This window comes from Coregonus clupeaformis, unplaced genomic scaffold, assembly GCF_020615455.1.
Source record: "Coregonus clupeaformis isolate EN_2021a unplaced genomic scaffold, ASM2061545v1 scaf0063, whole genome shotgun sequence".
Taxonomy (NCBI): Eukaryota; Metazoa; Chordata; class Actinopteri; order Salmoniformes; family Salmonidae; genus Coregonus; species Coregonus clupeaformis.
The window spans coordinates 510,496-530,352 of record NW_025533518.1 but is presented as its reverse complement, the minus strand read 5'-3'; the positions used below and the strand labels follow the sequence as shown (position 1 = coordinate 530,352).

The 19,857-nt window shown below is 41.2% G+C and overlaps 1 protein-coding gene across 3 annotated transcripts in view; it reads right to left on the bottom strand.

Moving 5' to 3' along the window:
• LOC121559716 (inhibitor of apoptosis protein-like) overlaps window positions 1-19,857 on the bottom strand; it is an 82,598-nt gene that overhangs the window by 18,082 nt on the left and 44,659 nt on the right. For all 3 annotated transcript variants that reach the window (XM_041872825.2, XM_045212907.1, XM_045212908.1), the window contains exons 9-11: window positions 14,826-14,874; window positions 14,477-14,701; window positions 8,005-8,103 (exon numbers count right to left, since the gene is read on the bottom strand). In XM_041872825.2, the coding sequence (XP_041728759.2) occupies window positions 8,005-8,103; window positions 14,477-14,701; window positions 14,826-14,874 (373 nt within the window). The remainder of the gene's footprint in view (window positions 1-8,004; window positions 8,104-14,476; window positions 14,702-14,825; window positions 14,875-19,857) is intronic.

Genomic DNA, 19,857 nt, shown 5'->3' with positions numbered 1-19,857 from the left:
AGTATATAACATGTAGTAGTAGTAGTACAGTAGGAGTATATAACATGTAGTAGTAGTACAGTAGGAGTATATAACATGCAGTAGTAGTACAGTAGGAGTATATAACATGTAGTAGTAGTAGTAGTACAGTAGGAGTATATAACATGTAGTAGTAGTAGTACAGTAGGAGTATATAACATGCAGTAGTAGTACAGTAGGAGTATATAACATGCAGTAGTAGTACAGTAGGAGTATATAACATGTAGTAGTAGTACAGTAGGAGTATATAACATGTAGTAGTAGTAGTACAGTAGAAGTATATAACATGTAGTAGTACAGTAGGAGTATATAACATGTAGTAGTACAGTAGGAGTATATAACATGTAGTAGTAGTACAGTAGGAGTATATAACATGTAGTAGTAGTACAGTAGGAGTATATAACATGTAGTAGTAGTACAGTAGGAGTATATAACATGTAGTAGTAGTACAGTAGGAGTATATAACATGTAGTAGTAGTACAGTAGGAGTATATAACATGTAGGAGTAGTACAGTAGGAGTATATAACATGTAGGAGTAGTACAGTAGGAGTATATAACATGTAGTAGTAGTACAGTAGGAGTATATAACATGCAGTAGTAGTACAGTAGGAGTATATAACATGTAGTAGTAGTAGTACAGTAGGAGTATATAACATGTAGTAGTAGTAGTACAGTAGGAGTATATAACATGCAGTAGTAGTACAGTAGGAGTATATAACATGCAGTAGTAGTACAGTAGGAGTATATAACATGTAGTAGTACAGCAGGAGTATATACCATGTAGTAGTAGTACAGTAGGAGTATATAACATGTAGTAGTAGTACAGTAGGAGTATATAACATGCAGTAGTAGTACAGTAGGAGTATATAACATGTAGTAGTAGTAGTACAGTAGGAGTATATAACATGCAGTAGTAGTAGTACAGTAGGAGTATATAACATGCAGTAGTAGTACAGTAGGAGTATATAACATGTAGTAGTAGTAGTACAGTAGGAGTATATAACATGCAGTAGTAGTACAGTAGGAGTATATAACATGCAGTAGTAGTACAGTAGGAGTATATAACATGTAGTAGTAGTAGTACAGTAGGAGTATATAACATGTAGTAGTAGTAGTACAGTAGGAGTATATAACATGCAGTAGTAGTACAGTAGGAGTATATAACATGTAGTAGTAGTAGTACAGTAGGAGTATATAACATGTAGTAGTACAACAGTAGGAGTATATAACATGCAGTAGTAGTACAGTAGGAGTATATAACATGTAGTAGTAGTAGTACAGTAGGAGTATATAACATGCAGTAGTAGTACAGTAGGAGTATATAACATGTAGTAGTAGTAGTACAGTAGGAGTATATAACATGTAGTAGTAGTACAGTAGGAGTATATAACATGTAGTAGTAGTACAGTAGGAGTATATAACATGTAGTAGTAAATTAGTAGTAGCTAGTAGTATATAACATGTAGTAGTAGTACAGTAGGAGTATATAACATGTAGTAGTAGTATATAACATGTAGTAGTACAGTAGGAGTATATAACATGTAGTAGTAAATTAGTAGTAGCTAGTAGTATATAACATGTAGTAGTAGTACAGTAGGAGTATATAAAATGTAGTAGTAGTACAGTAGGAGTATATAACATGTAGTAGGAGTACAGTAGGAGTATATAACATGTAGTAGGAGTACAGTAGGAGTATATAACATGTAGTATGAGTACAGTAGGAGTATATAACATGCAGTAGTAGTACAGTAGGAGTATATAACATGTAGTAGTAGTACAGTAGTAGTATATAACATGTAGTAGTAGTACAGTAGGAGCAAATAACACGTAGTAGTAGTACAGCAGGAGTATATAGCATGTAGTAGTAGTACAGTAGGAGTATATAACATGTAGTAGTAGTACAGTAGGAGTATATAACATGCAGTAGTAGTACAGTAGGAGTATATAACATGTAGTAGTAGTACAGTAGGAGTATATAACATGTAGTAGGAGTATATAACATGTAGTAGTAGTACAGTAGGAGTATATAACATGTAGTAGTAGTACAGTAGGAGTATATAACATGTAGTAGTAGTACATTAGGAGTATATAACATGCAGTAGTAGTACAGTAGGAGTATATAACATGCAGTAGTAGTAGTACAGTAGGAGTATATAACATGCAGTAGTAGTACAGTAGGAGTATATAACATGTAGTAGTAGTATATAACATGCAGTAGTAGTACAGTAGGAGTATATAACATGTAGTAGTACAGTAGGAGTATATAACATGCAGTAGTAGTACAGTAGGAGTATATAACATGTAGTAGTAGTACAGTAGGAGTATATAACATGTAGTAGTAGTAGTACAGTAGGAGTATATAACATGTAGTAGTAGTACAGTAGGAGTATATAACATGTAGTAGTAGTAGTACAGTAGGAGTATATAACATGCAGTAGTAGTACAGTAGGAGTATATAACATGTAGTAGTAGTAGTACAGTAGGAGTATATAACATGTAGTAGTAGTACAGTAGGAGTATATAACATGTAGTAGTAGTAGTACAGTAGGAGTATATAACATGTAGTAGTAGTACAGTAGGAGTATATAACATGTAGTAGTAGTACAGTAGAAGTATATAACATGCAGTAGTAGTAGTACAGTAGGAGTATATAACATGCAGTAGTAGTACAGTAGGAGTATATAACATGTAGTAGTAGTACAGTAGCAGTATATAACATGCAGTAGTAGTACAGTAGGAGTATATAACATGTAGTAGTAGTACAGTAGGAGTATATAACATGTAGTAGTAGTACAGTAGGAGTATATAACATGCAGTAGTAGTACAGTAGGAGTATATAACATGCAGTAGTAGTACAATAGGAGTATATAACATGTAGTAGTAGTAGTACAGTAGGAGTATATAACATGTAGTAGTAGTAGTACAGTAGGAGTATATAACATGTAGTAGTAGTACAGTAGGAGTATATAACATGCAGTAGTAGTACAGTAGGAGTATATAACATGTAGTAGTAGTAGTACAGTAGGAGTATATAACATGTAGTAGTAGTAGTACAGTAGGAGTATATAACATGCAGTAGTAGTACAGTAGGAGTATATAACATGCAGTAGTAGTACAGTAGGAGTATATAACATGTAGTAGTAGTACAGTAGGAGTATATAACATGTAGTAGTACAGTAGGAGTATATAACATGTAGTAGTACAGTAGGAGTATATAACATGTAGTAGTAGTACAGTAGGAGTATATAACATGTAGTAGTAGTACAGTAGGAGTATATAACATGTAGTAGTAGTACAGTAGGAGTATATAACATGTAGTAGTAGTACAGTAGGAGTATATAACATGTAGTAGTAGTACAGTAGGAGTATATAACATGTAGGAGTAGTACAGTAGGAGTATATAACATGTAGTAGTACAGTAGGAGTATATAACATGTAGTAGTAGTACAGTAGGAGTATATAACATGCAGTAGTAGTACAGTAGGAGTATATAACATGTAGTAGTAGTAGTACAGTAGGAGTATATAACATGTAGTAGTAGTAGTACAGTAGGAGTATATAACATGCAGTAGTAGTACAGTAGGAGTATATAACATGCAGTAGTAGTACAGTAGGAGTATATAACATGTAGTAGTACAGCAGGAGTATATACCATGTAGTAGTAGTACAGTAGGAGTATATAACATGTAGTAGTAGTACAGTAGGAGTATATAACATGCAGTAGTAGTACAGTAGGAGTATATAACATGTAGTAGTAGTAGTACAGTAGGAGTATATAACATGCAGTAGTAGTAGTACAGTAGGAGTATATAACATGCAGTAGTAGTACAGTAGGAGTATATAACATGTAGTAGTAGTAGTACAGTAGGAGTATATAACATGCAGTAGTAGTACAGTAGGAGTATATAACATGCAGTAGTAGTACAGTAGGAGTATATAACATGTAGTAGTAGTAGTACAGTAGGAGTATATAACATGTAGTAGTAGTAGTACAGTAGGAGTATATAACATGCAGTAGTAGTACAGTAGGAGTATATAACATGTAGTAGTAGTAGTACAGTAGGAGTATATAACATGTAGTAGTAGAACAGTAGGAGTATATAACATGCAGTAGTAGTACAGTAGGAGTATATAACATGTAGTAGTAGTAGTACAGTAGGAGTATATAACATGCAGTAGTAGTACAGTAGGAGTATATAACATGTAGTAGTAGTAGTACAGTAGGAGTATATAACATGTAGTAGTAGTAGTACAGTAGGAGTATATAACATGTAGTAGTAGTACAGTAGGAGTATATAACATGTAGTAGTAGAGTAGGAGTATATAACATGTAGTAGTAGTACAGTAGGAGTATATAACATGTAGGAGTAGTACAGTAGGAGTATATAACATGTAGTAGTAGAACAGTAGGAGTATATAACATGTAGGAGTAGTACAGTAGGAGTATATAACATGTAGTAGTAGAACAGTAGGAGTATATAACATGTAGTAGTACAGTAGGAGTATATAACATGCAGTAGTAGTACAGTAGGAGTATATAACATGTAGGAGTAGTACAGTAGGAGTATATAACATGTAGTAGTAGTACAGTAGTAGTATATAACATGTAGTAGTACAGTAGTAGTATATACCATGTAGTAGTAGTACAGTAGGAGTATATAACATGCAGTAGTAGTACAGTAGGAGTATATAACATGCAGTAGTAGTACAGTAGGAGTATATAACATGCAGTAGTAGTAGTACAGTAGGAGTATATAACATGTAGTAGTAGTACAGTAGGAGTATATAACATGTAGTAGTAGTACAGTAGGAGTATATAACATGCGGTAGTAGTAGTACAGTAGGAGTATATAACATGCAGTAGTAGTACAGTAGGAGTATATAACATGCAGTAGTAGTAGTACAGTAGGAGTATATAACATGTAGTAGTAGTAGTACAGTAGTAGTATATAACATGTAGTAGTACAGTAGGAGTATATAACATGTAGTAGTAGTACAGTAGGAGTATATAACATGTAGTAGTAGTACAGTAGTAGTATATAACATGTAGTAGTAGTAGTAGTAGTAGTACAGTAGGAGTATATAACATGCAGTAGTAGTACAGTAGGAGAATATAACATGTAGTAGTACAGTAGGAGTATATAACATGCAGTAGTAGTACAGTAGGAGTATATAACATGTAGTAGTAGTACAGTAGGAGTATATAACATGTAGTAGTAGTACAGTAGGAGTATATACCATGTAGTAGTAGAACAGTAGGAGTATATAACATGTAGTAGTAGAACAGTAGGAGTATATAACATGTAGTAGTAGTACAGTAGGAGTATATAACATGTAGGAGTAGTACAGTAGGAGTATATAACATGTAGTAGTAGAACAGTAGGAGTATATAACATGTAGTAGTAGTACAGTAGGAGTATATAGCATGTAGTAGTAGTACAGTAGGAGTATATAACATGTAGTAGTAGTACAGCAGGAGTATATAACATGCAGTAGTAGTACAGTAGGAGTATATAACATGCAGTAGTAGTACAGTAGGAGTATATAACATGCAGTAGTAGTAGTACATTAGGAGTATATAACATGTAGTAGTAGTACAGTAGGAGTATATAACATGTAGTAGTAGTAGTACAGTAGGAGTATATAACATGCAGTAGTAGTACAGTAGGAGTATATAACATGTAGGAGTAGTACAGTAGGAGTATATAACATGTAGTAGTAGAACAGTAGGAGTATATAACATGTAGTAGTAGTACAGTAGGAGTATATAACATTTAGTAGTAGTAGTACAGTAGGAGTATATAACATGCAGTAGTAGTAGTACAGCAGGAGTAAATAACATGTAGTAGTAGTACAGTAGGAGTATATAACATGTAGTAGTAGTATATAACATGTAGTAGTAGTACAGTAGGAGTATATAACATGTAGTAGTAGTACAGTAGGAGTATATAACATGCAGTAGTAGTACAGTAGGAGTATATAACATGCAGTAGTAGTAGTACAGTAGGAGTATATAACATGTAGTAGTAGTACAGTAGGAGTATATAACATGCAGTAGTAGTAGTACAGTAGGAGTATATAACATGCAGTAGTAGTAGTACAGTAGGAGTATATAACATGTAGTAGTAGTACAGTAGGAGTATATAACATGTAGTAGTACAGTAGGAGTATATAACATGTAGTAGTACAGTAGTAGTATATAACATGTAGTAGTAGTACAGTAGGAGTATATAACATGCAGTAGTAGTACAGTAGGAGTATATAACATGCAGTAGTAGTACAGTAGGAGTATATAACATGTAGTAGTAGTACAGTATGAGTATATAACATGCAGTAGTAGTACAGTAGGAGTATATAACATGTAGTAGTAGTACAGTAGGAGTATATAACATGTAGTAGTAGTACAGTAGGAGTATATAACATGTAGTAGTAGTACAGTAGGAGTATATAACATGCAGTAGTAGTACAGTAGGAGTATATAACATGTAGTAGTAGTAGTACAGTAGGAGTATATAACATGTAGTAGTAGTACAGTAGGAGTATATAACATGCAGTAGTAGTACAGTAGGAGTATATAACATGTAGTAGTAGTACAGTAGGAGTATATAACATGCAGTAGTAGTACAGTAGGAGTATATAACATGTAGTAGTAGTAGTACAGTAGGAGTATATAACATGTAGTAGTACAGTAGGAGTATATAACATGTAGTAGTACAGTAGTAGTATATAACATGCAGTAGTAGTAGCACAGTAGGAGTATATAACATGTAGTAGTAGTAGTACAGTAGGAGTATATAACATGTAGTAGTAGTAGTACAGTAGGAGTATATAACATGTAGTAGTAGTACAGTAGGAGTATATAACATGTAGTAGTAGTACAGTAGGAGTATATAACATGTAGTAGTAGTACAGCAGGAGTATATAACATGCAGTAGTAGTACAGTAGGAGTATATAACATGCAGTAGTAGTACAGTAGGAGTATATAACATGTAGTAGTAGTACAGTAGGAGTATATAACATGTAGTAGTACAGTAGGAGTATATAACATGTAGTAGTACAGTAGTAGTATATAACATGCAGTAGTAGTAGTACAGTAGGAGTATATAACATGTAGTAGTACAGTAGTAGTATATAACATGCAGTAGTAGTAGTACAGTAGGAGTATATAACATGTAGTAGTAGTATATAACATGCAGTAGTACAGTAGGAGTATATAACATGTAGTAGTAGTACAGTAGGAGTATATAACATGTAGTAGTAGTACAGTAGGAGTATATAACATGTAGTAGTAGTACAGTAGGAGTATATAACATGTAGTAGTAGTACAGTAGGAGTATATAACATGTAGTAGTAGTACAGTAGGAGTATATAACATGTAGTAGTAGTACAGTAGGAGTATATAACATGCAGTAGTAGTAGTACAGTAGGAGTATATAACATGTAGTAGTAGTAGTACAGTAGGAGTATATAACATGTAGTAGTAGTACAGTAGGAGTATATAACATGTAGTAGTAGTACAGTAGGAGTATATAACATGTAGTAGTAGTACAGTAGGAGTATATAACATGTAGTAGTAGTATATAACATGTAGTAGGAGTATATAACATGTAGTAGTAGTACAGTAGGAGTATATAACATGTAGTAGTAGTACAGTAGGAGTATATAACATGCAGTAGTAGTAGTACAGTAGAAGTATATAACATGTAGTAGTAGTAGTACAGTAGGAGTATATAACATGTAGTAGTAGTACAGTAGGAGTATATAACATGTAGTAGTAGTACAGTAGGAGTATATACCATGTAGTATTAGTAGTACAGTCGGAGTATATAACATGCAGTAGTAGTACAGTAGGAGTATATAACATGTAGTAGTAGTACAGTAGGAGTATATAACATGTAGTATTAGTATATAACATGCAGTAGTAGTATATAACATGTAGTATTAGTATATAACATGTAGTAGTACAGTATATAAGCAGACGTACTGATGACGTTCTGCTCTCGGAGGTGCTCCAGGACAGACTCAACACTCTTCAGACGCTGAACCAACGCTGCCTGGTGTCTCTTTAAGAATGAATGACCATCTGGAGGAGGGGGAGAGAGGGGGAGGGAGGGAGGGAGAGAGAGGGGAGGGAGAGGGGAGGGAGGGAGGGAGAGAGAGGGGGAGGGAGGGAGGGAGAGAGAGGGGGAGGGAGGGAGAGGGGGAGGGAGGGAGGGACGTAGAGAGGGGGGAGGGAGGGAGGGGGAGGGAGAGGGGGGAGGGAGGGAGGGACGTAGAGAGGGGGAGGGAGGGAGGGGGAGGGAGGGGGAGGGAGAGAGAGGGGGAGAGAGGGGGAGGGAGGGAGGGAGGGACGTAGGGAGGGAGGGAGGGGGAGGGGGTTAGGTTCACTTGGGGAGAATCTCAATTGCATAGTAGCAGCTACTCTCCCTGGGGTCCAAAATTTTTGGGGCAAAAAAAATATGGTTCATAACATTATTACACCACTACATATCTACAATACAATATCTATAATATCACCATACATACAGTGCATTCGGAAAGTATTCAGACCCCTTGACTTTTCCACATTGTTACGTTTCAGCCTTATTCTAAAATTGATTAAATCAATAAAATATCCTCAATCCTCACCCAATACCCCATAATGACGACGCGAAAACAGGTTGAGACATTTTTGCAAATGTAATACAAATAAAAAACAAAAATACCTTATTTACGTAAATATTCAGACCCTTTGCTATGAGACTCTAAATTGAGCTCAGGTGCATCCTGTTTCCATTGATCATCCTTGAGATGTTTCTACAACTTGATTGGAGTCTACCTGTGGTAAATTAAATTGATTGGACATGATTTGGAAAGGCACACACCTGTCTATATAAGGTCCCACAGTTGACAGTGCATGTCAGAGCAAAAACCAAGCCATGAGGTCGAAGGAATTGTCTGTAGAGCTCCGAGACAGGATTGTGTCGAGGCACAGATCTGGGGAAGGGTACCAAAATATTTCTGCAGCATTGAAGGTCCCCAAGAACACAGTGGCCTCCATCATTCTTTAATGGAAGAAGTTTGGAACCACCAAGACTCTTCCTAGAGCTGGCCACCAGCCAAACTGAGCAATCAGGGGAGAAGGGCCTTGGTCAGGGAGGTGACCAAGAACCCGATGGTCACTCTGACAGAGCTCCAGAGTTCCTCTGTGGAGATGGGAGAACCTTCCAGAAGGACAACCATCTCTGCAGCACTCCACCAATCAGGCCTTTATGGTAGAGTGGCCAGACGGAAGCCACTCCTCAGTAAAAGGCACATGACAGCCCGCTTCGAGTTTGCCAAAATGCACCTATAGGACTCTCAGACCATGAGAAACAAGATTCTCTGGTCTGATGAAACCAAGATTGAACTCTTTGGCCTGAATGCCAAGTGTCACATCTGGAGGAAACCTGGCACCATCCCTACAGTGAAGCATGGTGGTGGCAGCATCATCCTGTGGGGATGTTTTTCAGCGGCAGGGACTGGGAGACTAGTCAGGCTTGAGGGAAAGATTAACGGAGCAAAGTACAGCTCATCACTAAGCTAAGGATCCTGGGACTAAACACCTCCCTCTGCAACTGGATCCTGGACTTCCTGACGGGCCGCCCCCAGGTGGTAAGGGTAGGTAACAACACATCTGCCACACTGATCCTCAACACGGGGCCCCTCAGGGTGCGTGCTCAGTCCCCTCCTGTACTCTCTGTTCACCCATGACTGCATGGCCAGGCACGACTCCAACACCATCATTAAGTTTGCCGACGACACAACAGTGGTAGGCCTGATCACCGACAACGATGAGACAGCCTATAGGGAGGAGGTCAGAGATCTGGCCGTGTGGTGCCAGGATAACAACCTCTCCCTCAATGTGACCAAGACAAAGGAGATGATTGTGGACTACAGGAAAAAAAAGAGGACTGAGCACGCCCCCATTCTCATCGACGGGGCTGTAGTGGAACAGGTTGAGAGCTTCAAGTTCCTTGGTGTCCACATCACCAACGAACTATCATGGTCCAAACACACCAAGACAGTCATGAAGAGGGCACGACAAAGCCTATTCCCCCTCAGGAGACTAAAAAGATTTGGCATGGGTCCTCAGATCCTCAAAAAATTCTACAGCTGCACCATCGAGAGCATCCTGACTGGTTGCATCACCGCCTGGTATGGCAACTGCTCGACCTCCGACCGCAAGGCACTACAGAGGGTAGTGCGTACGGCCCAGTACATCACTGGGGCCAAGCTTCCTGCCATCCAGGACCTCTAAACCAGGCGATGTCAGAGGAAGGCCCTCAAAATTGTCAAAGACTCCAGCCACCCTAGTCATAGACTGTTCTCTCTGCTACCGCACGGCAAGCGGTACCGGAGTGCCAAGTCTAGGTCCAAAAGACTTCTCAACAGCTTCTACCCCCAAGCCATAAGACTCCTGAACAGCTAATCATGGCTACCCGGACTATTTGCACTGCCCCCCCACCCCATCCTTTTTACGCTGCTGATCTCTGTTAAGTATTTATGCATAGTCACTTTAACTCTACCCACATGTACATATTACCTCAACTAGCCGGTGCCCCCGCACATTGACTCTGCAACGGTACCCCCCTGTACAGTGGGGAAAAAAAGTATTTAGTCAGCCACCAATTGTGCAAGTTCTCCCACTTAAAAAGATGAGAGAGGCCTGTAATTTTCATCATAGGTACACGTCAACTATGACAGACAAACTGAGAAAAAAATATCCAGAAAATCACATTGTATGATTTGTTATGAATTTATTTGCAAATTATGGTGGAAAATAAGTATTTGGTCACCTACAAACAAGCAAGATTTCTGGCTCTCACAGACCTGTAACTTCTTCTTTAAGAGGCTCCTCTGTCCTCCACTCGTTACCTGTATTAATGGCACCTGTTTGAACTTGTTATCAGTATAAAAAACACCTGTCCACAACCTCAAACAGTCACACTCCAAACTCCACTATGGCCAAGACCAAAGAGCTGTCAAAGGACACCAGAAACAAAAGTGTAGACCTGCACCAGGCTGGGAAGACTGAATCTGCAATAGGTAAGCAGCTTGGTTTGAAGAAATCAACTGTGGGAGCAATTATTAGGAAATGGAAGACATACAAGACCACTGATAATCTCCTCGATCTGGGGCTCCACGCAAGATCTCACCCCCGTGGGGTCAAAATGATCACAAGAACGGTGAGCAAAAATCCCAGAACCACACGGGGGGACCTAGTGAATGACCTGCAGAGAGCTGGGACCAAAGTAACAAAGCCTACCATCAGTAACACACTATACCGCCAGGGACTCAAATCCTGCAGTGAAAGACGTGTCCCCCTGCTTAAGCCAGTACATGTCCAGGCCCGTCTGAAGTTTGCTAGAGTGCATTTGGATGATCCAGAAGAGGATTGGGGAGAATGTCATATGGTCAGATGAAACCAAAATAGAACTTTTTTGGTAAAAACTAAACTCGTCGTGTTTGGAGGACAAAGAATGCTGAGTTGCATCCAAAGAACACCATACCTACTGTGAAGCATGGGGGTGGAAACATCATGCTTTGGGGCTGTTTTTCTGCAAAGGGACCAGGACGACTGATCCGTGAAAGCAGGGTTCTTCAATCCTGGTCCTGGAGGGCCGAAACACTTCTGTTTTTTATTTCTACCTGGTAGTTAATTGCACTCACCTGGTTTTCCCAGGTCTGAATTAGCCCCTGATTAGAAGGAGAGGATGAAAAACAGAGGTGTTTCGGCCCTCCAGGACCAGGATTGAAGAACCCTGGTGTAAAGGAAAGAATGAATGGGGCCATGTATCGTGAGATTTTGAGTGAAAACCTCCTTCCATCAGCAAGGGCATTGAAGATGAAACGTGGCTGGGTCTTTCAGCATGACAATGATCCCAAACACACCGCCCGGGCAACGAAGGAGTGGCTTCGTAAGAAGCATTTCAAGGTCCTGGAGTGGCCTAGCCAGTCTCCAGATCTCAACCCCATAGAAAATCTTTGGAGGGAGTTGAAAGTCTGTGTTGCCCAGCGACAGCCCCAAAACATCACTGCTCTAGAGGAGATCTGCATGGAGGAATGGGCCAAAATAACAGCAACAGTGTGTGAAACCTTGTGAAGACTTACAGAAAACGTTTGACCTGTGTCATTGCCAACAAAGAGTATATAACAAAGTATTGAGAAACTTTTGTTATTGACCAAATACTTATTTTCCACCATAATTTGCAAATAAATTCATTAAAAATCCTACAATGTGATTTTCTGGAATTTTTTTTCTAATTTTGTCTGTCATGGTTGACGTGTACCTATGATGAAAATTACAGGCCTCTCTCATCTTTTTAAGTGGGAGAACTTGCACAATTGGTGGCTGACTAAATACTTTTTTTCCCCACTGTATATATAGCCTCCCTACTGTCACTTTATTTTACTGTATATATAGCCTCCCTACTGTCACTTTATTTTACTTCTGCTCTTTTTTTCTCAACACTTTTTTTGTTGTTGTTTTATTCTTACTTTTTTTGTTTAAAATAAATGCACTGTTGGTTAAGGGCTGTAAGTAAGCATTTCACTGTAATGTCTGCACCTGTTGTATTCGGCGCATGTGACCAATACAATTTGATTTGATTTGATTTGAGATCCTTGATGAAAACCTGCTCCAGAGCGCTCAGGACCTCAGACTGGGGTGCAGGTTCACCTTCCAACAGGACAACGACCCTAAGCACACAGCCAAGACAATGCAGGAGTGGCTTCGGGACAAGTCTCTGAATGTCCTTGAGTGGCCCAGCCAGAGCCCGGACTTGAACCCGATCGAACATCTCTGGAGAGACCTGAAAATAGCTGTCCAGCGACGCTCCCCATTTAACCTGACAGAGCTTGAGAGGATCTGCAGAGAAGAATGGGAGAAACTCCCCAAATACAGGTGTGCCAAGCTTGTAGCATCATACCCAAGAAGACTCAATGCTGTAATCGCTGCCAAAGATACTTCAACAAAGTACTGAGTAAAGGGTCTGAATACTTATGTAAATGTGATATTTCAGTTTTTTTATTTGTAATACATTTGCTAAAATTTCTAAAAACCAGTTTTTGCTTTGTCATTATGGGGTATTGTGCGTAGATTGAGATTTTTTTTTTAGAATAAGGCTGTAACATCACAATGTGGAAAAAGTCAAGGGGTCTGAATACTTTCCGTATGCACTGTAAGTGTGTGTGTCTCTTCACAGTCCCCGCTGTTCCACAAGGTGTATTTATATCTAGTTTTTAAAATCTGATTCTACTGCTTGCATCAGTTACTTGATGTGGAATAGAGTTCCATGTAGTCATGGCTCTATGTAGTACTGTGCACCTCCCATAGTCTGTTCTGGACTTGGGGACTGTGACGAGACCCCTTGTGGGGTATGCATGGGTGTCCGAGCTGTTTGCCAGTAGTTCAAACAGACAGCTCGGTACATTCAGCATGTCACAGTAGTTTAAACAGACTAGCACCCCCAGAGACGTGTTTCAGAATGTTTGTCGTACCAGAAGCCATCTCCTCGGCCAGCATCTCTCTCTCCTCCTCTCCCTCCCTCATATCAGCCGTACCTGAAGCCATCTCCTCGGCCAGCATCTCTCTCTCCTCCTCTCCCTCCCTCATATCAGCCGTACCTGAAGCCATCTCCTCGGCCAGCATCTCTCTCCTCCTCTCCCTCCCTCATATCAGCCGTACCAGAAGCCATCTCCTCGGCCAGCATCTCTCTATCCTCCTCTCCCTCCCCTCATATCAGCCGTACCTGAAGCCATCTCCTCGGCCAGCATCTCTCTATCCTCCTCTCCCTCCCTCATATCAGCCGTACCTGAAGCCATCTCCTCGGCCAGCATCTCTCTCCTCCTCTCCCTCCCTCATATCAGCCGTACCAGAAGCCATCTCCTCGGCCAGCATCTCTCTATCCTCCTCTCCCTCCCTCATATCAGCCGTACCTGAAGCCATCTCCTCGGCCAGCATCTCTCTCTCCTCCTCTCCCTCCCTCATATCAGCCGTACCTGAAGCCATCTCCTCGGCCAGCATCTCTCTCTCCTCCTCTCCCTCCCTCATATCAGCCGTACCTGAAGCCATCTCCTCGGCCAGCATCTCTCTCCTCCTCTCCCTCCCTCATATCAGCCGTACCTGAAGCCATCTCCCTCGGCCAGCATCTCTCTCCTCCTCTCCCTCCCTCATATCAGCCGTACCTGAAGCCATCTCCTCGGCCAGCATCTCTCTCCTCCTCTCCCTCCCTCATATCAGCCGTACCTGAAGCCATCTCCTCGGCCAGCATCTCTCTCTCCTCCTCTCCCTCCCTCATATCAGCCGTACCTGAAGCCATCTCCTCGGCCAGCATCTCTCTCCTCCTCTCCCTCCCTCATATCAGCCGTACCTGAAGCCATCTCCTCGGCCAGCATCTCTCTCTCCTCCTCTCCCTCCCTCATATCAGCCGTACCTGAAGCCATCTCCTCGGCCAGCATCTCTCTCTCCTCCTCTCTCTTCTGATCCTCTGCACTCAGCAGGTCTGAGACTAGCTCCTGGACGGTCTTGTAGTTCTCGCCGCTGGTCAGGATCTTACTCTGGACCGTCTGCTTCACCAGGCCACGCTCAAACCCCATCTCTAGAGACGACACGACCACTGCAGTGTTCATCATCACGGCATCCTCCGACCGCTCCTCACCTGGGGTGGGGGGGGAGCGAGAAGGAGAAGGAGAAAGAGAGAAGAGGGACGTGATATCATCATTCTGTCAGGGTTTAAAGTGGAGGTCTGTCTCAGTTGTCTGTTGAAGTCAGGAGTCACTCACCTGGCGGGTCCACAAACTCTCTGGAGCTGCTGTCCCCATTGGTTAGGAGCTGTAGGGGGAGTGGCCAGGAGAGAGTTAACTTCCTGATCAGATCAGTCAGATAATACAGGTAGATTCTAGGGATGGGCATTTGACAACATTTCACTAATCGAATATCACCCAAAAATGTCTGACGTACAGTGAGGGAAAAAAGTATTTGATCCCCTGCTGATTTTGTACGTTTGCCCACTGACAAAGACATGATCAGTCTAATTTTAATGGTAGGTTTATTTGAACAGTGAGAGACAGAATAACAACAAAAATATCCAGAAAAAAAAACACACAGGTCAGACGTTTCTTGTAGTTGGCCACCAGGTTTGCACACATCTCAGGAGGGATTTTGTTCCACTCCACTTCCACTGGCAATCACAGAGGTCAGACGTTTCTTGTAGTTGGCCACCAGGTTTGCACACATCTCAGGAGGGATTTTGTTCCACTCCTCTTTGCAGATCTTCTCCAAGTCATTAAGGTTTCGAGGCTGACGTTTGGCAACTCGAACCTTCAGCTCCCTCCACAGATTTTCTATGGGATTAAGGTCTGGAGACTGGCTAGGCCACTCCAGGACCTTAATGTGCTTCTTCTTGAGCCACTCCTTTGTTGCCTTGGCCGTGTGTTTTGGGTCATTGTCATGCTGGAATACCCATCCACGACCCATTTTCAATGCCCTGGCTGAGGGAAGGAGGTTCTCACCCAAGATTTGACGGTACATGGCTCCGCCCATCGTCCCTTTGATGCAGTGAAGTTGTCCTGTCCCCTTAGCAGAAAAACACCCCCAAAGCATAATGTTTCCACCTCCATGTTTGACGGTGGGGATGGTGTTCTTGGGGTCATAGGCAGCATTCCTCCTCCTCCAAACAGCTCCATTTTGGTCTCATCTGACCACAACACTTTCACCCAGTTCTCCTCTGAATCATTCAGATGTTCATTGGAAAACTTCAGATGGGCCTGTATATGTGCTTTCTTGAGCAGGGGGACCTTGCGGGCGCTGCAGGATTTCAGTCCTTCACGGCGTAGTGTGTTACCAATTGTTTTCTTGGTGACTATGGTCCCAGCTGCCTTGAGATCATTGACAAGATCCTCCCGTGTAGTTCTGGGCTGATTCCTCACCGTTCTCATGATCATTGCAACTCCATGAGGTGAGATCTTGCATGGAGCCCCAGGCCGAGGGAGATTGACAGTTATTTTGTGTTTCTTCCATTTGCGAATAATCGCACCAACTGTTCTCACCTCCTCACCAAGCTGCTTGGCGATGGTCTTGTAGCCCATTCCAGCCTTGTGTAGGTCTACAATCTTGTCCCTGACATCCGTGGAGAGCTCTTTGGTCTTGGCCATGGTGGAGAGTTTGGAATCTGATTGATTGATTGCTTCTGTGGACAGGTGTCTTTTATACAGGTAACAAACGGAGAATAGGAGCACTCCCTTTAAGAGTGTGCTCCTAATCTCAGCTCGTTAGCTAGAAATCTTTCTGATTGAGAGGGGGTCAAATACTTATTTCCCTCATTAAAATGCAAATCAATTTATAACATTTTTGACATGCGTTTTTCTGGATTTTTTTGTTGTTATTCTGTCTCTCACTGTTCAAATAAACATATCATTCAAATTAGACTGATCATGTCTTTGTCAGTGGGCAAACGTACAAAATCACCAGGGGATCAAATACTTTTTCCCCTCACTGTACGCATAGTAAAAATGTCAAAACATTTAATAGCTTGACTGCAAACGCACATGGACCAGCTGTTCCGGACGACTGTGTGATCACGCTCTCCATAGCTGATGTGATTAAGACCTTAAAACAGGTTACCATTCACAAGGCCTCAGGGCCAGATGGATTACCAGGACGCGTTACTCAGAGCATGCCAGTGTCTTCAGTGACATTTTCAACCTCTCCCTGACCCAGTCTGTAATAGCTACATGTTTCATGGAGACCACCATAGTCCCTGTGCCCAAGGACACTAAGATAACATATCTGTAGCCATGAAGTGCTTTGAAAGGCTGGTCATGGCTCACATTAACACCATTATCCCAGAAACCCTAGACCCACTCCAATTCGCATACCGCCCCAACAAATCCACAGAGGACGCAATCTCTATTGCACTGCACACTGCCCTTTCCCACCTGGACAAGAGGAACACCTACTTGAGAATGCTGTTCATTGACTACAGCTCAAAGTTCAACACCCTAGTGCCATCCAAGCTCAGGATCCTGGGACTGAACACCTCCCTCTGCAACTGTATCCTGGACTTCCTGACGGGCCGCCCCCAGGTGGTAAGGGTAGGTAACAACACATCTGTGGAATCTCTTTCCTTCTTAATGCGTTTGAGCCAATCAGTTTTGTTGTGACAAGGTAGGGGTGGTATACAGAAGAGAGCCCTATTTGGTAAAAGACCAAGTCCAAATTATGGCAAGAACAGCTCAAATAAGCAAAGAGAAACGACAGTCCATCATTACTTTAAGACATGAAGGTCAGTCAATTCGGAAAATGTCAAGAACTTTGAAAGTTTCTTCAAGTGCAGTCGCAAAAACCCTCAAGCGCAATGATGAAACTGGCTCTCATGAGGACCGCCACAGGAATGGAAGACCCAGAGTTACCTCTGCTGCAGAGGATAAGTTCATTAGTTACCAGCCTCAGAAATTGCAGCCCAAATAAATGCTTCAAAGAGTTTCAAGTAACAGACACATCTCAACATCAACTGTTCAGAGGAGACTGCATGAATCAGGCTTTCATGGTCGAATTGCTGCAAAGAAACCACTACTAAAGGACACCAATAAGAAGAAGAGACTTGCTTGGGCCAAGAAACATGACATTAGACCGGTGGAAATCTGTCCTTTGGTCTGATGAATCCACATTTCAGTGATTTATTTAGAATTCAAGGCACACTTAACCAGCATGGCCACCACAGCATTCTGCAGCGATACGCCATCCCATCTGGTTTGCGCTTAGTGGGACTATCATTTGTTTTCCAACAGGACAATGACCTAACACACCTCCAGGATGTGTAAGGGCTATTTGACCAAGAAGGAGAGTGATGGAGTGCTGCATCAGATGACCTGGCCTCAACAAATCACCTGACCTCAACCCATTTGAGATGGTTTGGGATGAGTTGGACTGCAGAGTGAAAGAAAAGCAGCCAACAAGTGCTCAGCATATGTGGGAACTCCAAGACTGTTGGAAAAGCATTCCAGGTGAAGCTGGTTGAGAGAATGCCAAGAGTGTGCAAAGCTGTCATCAAGGCAAAGGGTGGCTATTTGAAGAATCTAAAATCTAAAATATAGTTTGATTTGTTTAACACTTTTTTGGTTCCTACATGATTCCATATGTGTTATTTCATAGTTTTGATGTCTTCACTATTATTCTATAATGTAGAAAAATAAAGAAAAACCTTTGAATGAGTAGGTGTGTCCAAACGTTTGACTGGTACTGTATGTATATACAGTTGAAGTCAGAAGTTTACATACACTTAGGTTGGAGTCATTAAAACTAGTTTTTCAACCACTCCACAAATTTCTTGTTAATAAACTATAGTTTTGGCAAGTCGGTAAGGACATCTACTTTGTGCATGACAAGTAACTTTTCCAACAATTGTTTACAGACAGATTATTTTACTGTATCACAATTCCAGTGGGGCAGAAGTTTACATACACTAAGTTGACTGTGCCTTTAAACAGCTCGGAAAATTCCAGAAAATGATGTCATTGCTTTAGAAGCTTCTGATAGGCTAATTGACATAATTTGAGTCAATTGGAGGTGTACCTGTGGATGCATTTCAAGGCCTACCTTCAAACGCAGTGCCTCTGCTTGACATCATGGGAAAATCAAAAGAAATCAGCCGAGATCTCAGAAAAAAAATGGTAGACCTCCACAAGTCTGGTTCATCCTTGGGAGCAATTTCCAAACGTCTGAAGGTACCACGTTCATCTGTACAAACAATAGTACGTAAGTATAAACACAGTGGGACCACGTAGCCGTCATACCGCTCAGGAAGGAGACGCGTTCTGTCTCCTAGAGATTAACGTACTTTGGTGCAAAAAGTGCAAATCAATCCCAGAACAACAGCAAAGGACCTTATGAAGATGCTGGAGGAAACAGGTACAAAAGTATCTATATCCACAGTAAAAGGAGTCCTATATCAACATAACCTGAAAGGCCGCTCGGCAAGGAAGAAGCCACTGCTCCAAAACCACCATAAAAAAGCCAGACTACGGTTTGCAACTGAACATGGGGACAAAGATCGTACTTTTTGGAAAAATGTCCTCTGGTCTAATGAAACAAAAATAGAACTGTTTGGCCATAATGACCATCGGTATGTTTGGAGGAAAAAGGGGGGTGCTTGCAAGCCAAAGAACACCATCCCAACCGTGAAGAACAGGGGTGGCAGCATCATGCTGTGGGGGTGCTTTGCTGCAGGAGGGACTGGTGCACTTCACAAAATTGATGGCATCATGAGGAAGGAACATTATGTGGATATATTGAAGCAACATCTCAAGTCATCAGTCAGGAAGTTAAAGCTTGGTCGCAAATGAGTCTTCCAAATGGACAATGACCCAAGCATACTTCCAAAGTTGTGGCAAAATGGCTTAAGGACAACAAAGTCAAGGTATTGGAGTGGCCATCACAAAGCCCTGACCTCAATCCTATAGAAAATGTGTGGGCAGAACTAAAAAAAGTGTGTGCGAGCAAGGAGGCCTACAAACCTGACTCAGTTACACCAGCTCTGTCAGGAGGAATGGGCCAAAATTCACCCAACTTATTGTGGGAAGCTTGTGGAAGGCTACCCGAAACGTTTGACCCAAGTTAAACAATTTAAAGGCAATGCTACCAAATACTAATTGAGTGTATGTAAACTTCTGACCCACTGGGAATGTGATGAAAGAAATAAAAGCTGAAATAAATCACTCTCTACTATTATTCTGACATTTCACATTCTTAAAATAAAAGTGGTGATCCTAGTTGACCTAAAACAGGGAATTTTTACTATAATTAAATGTGAGGAAT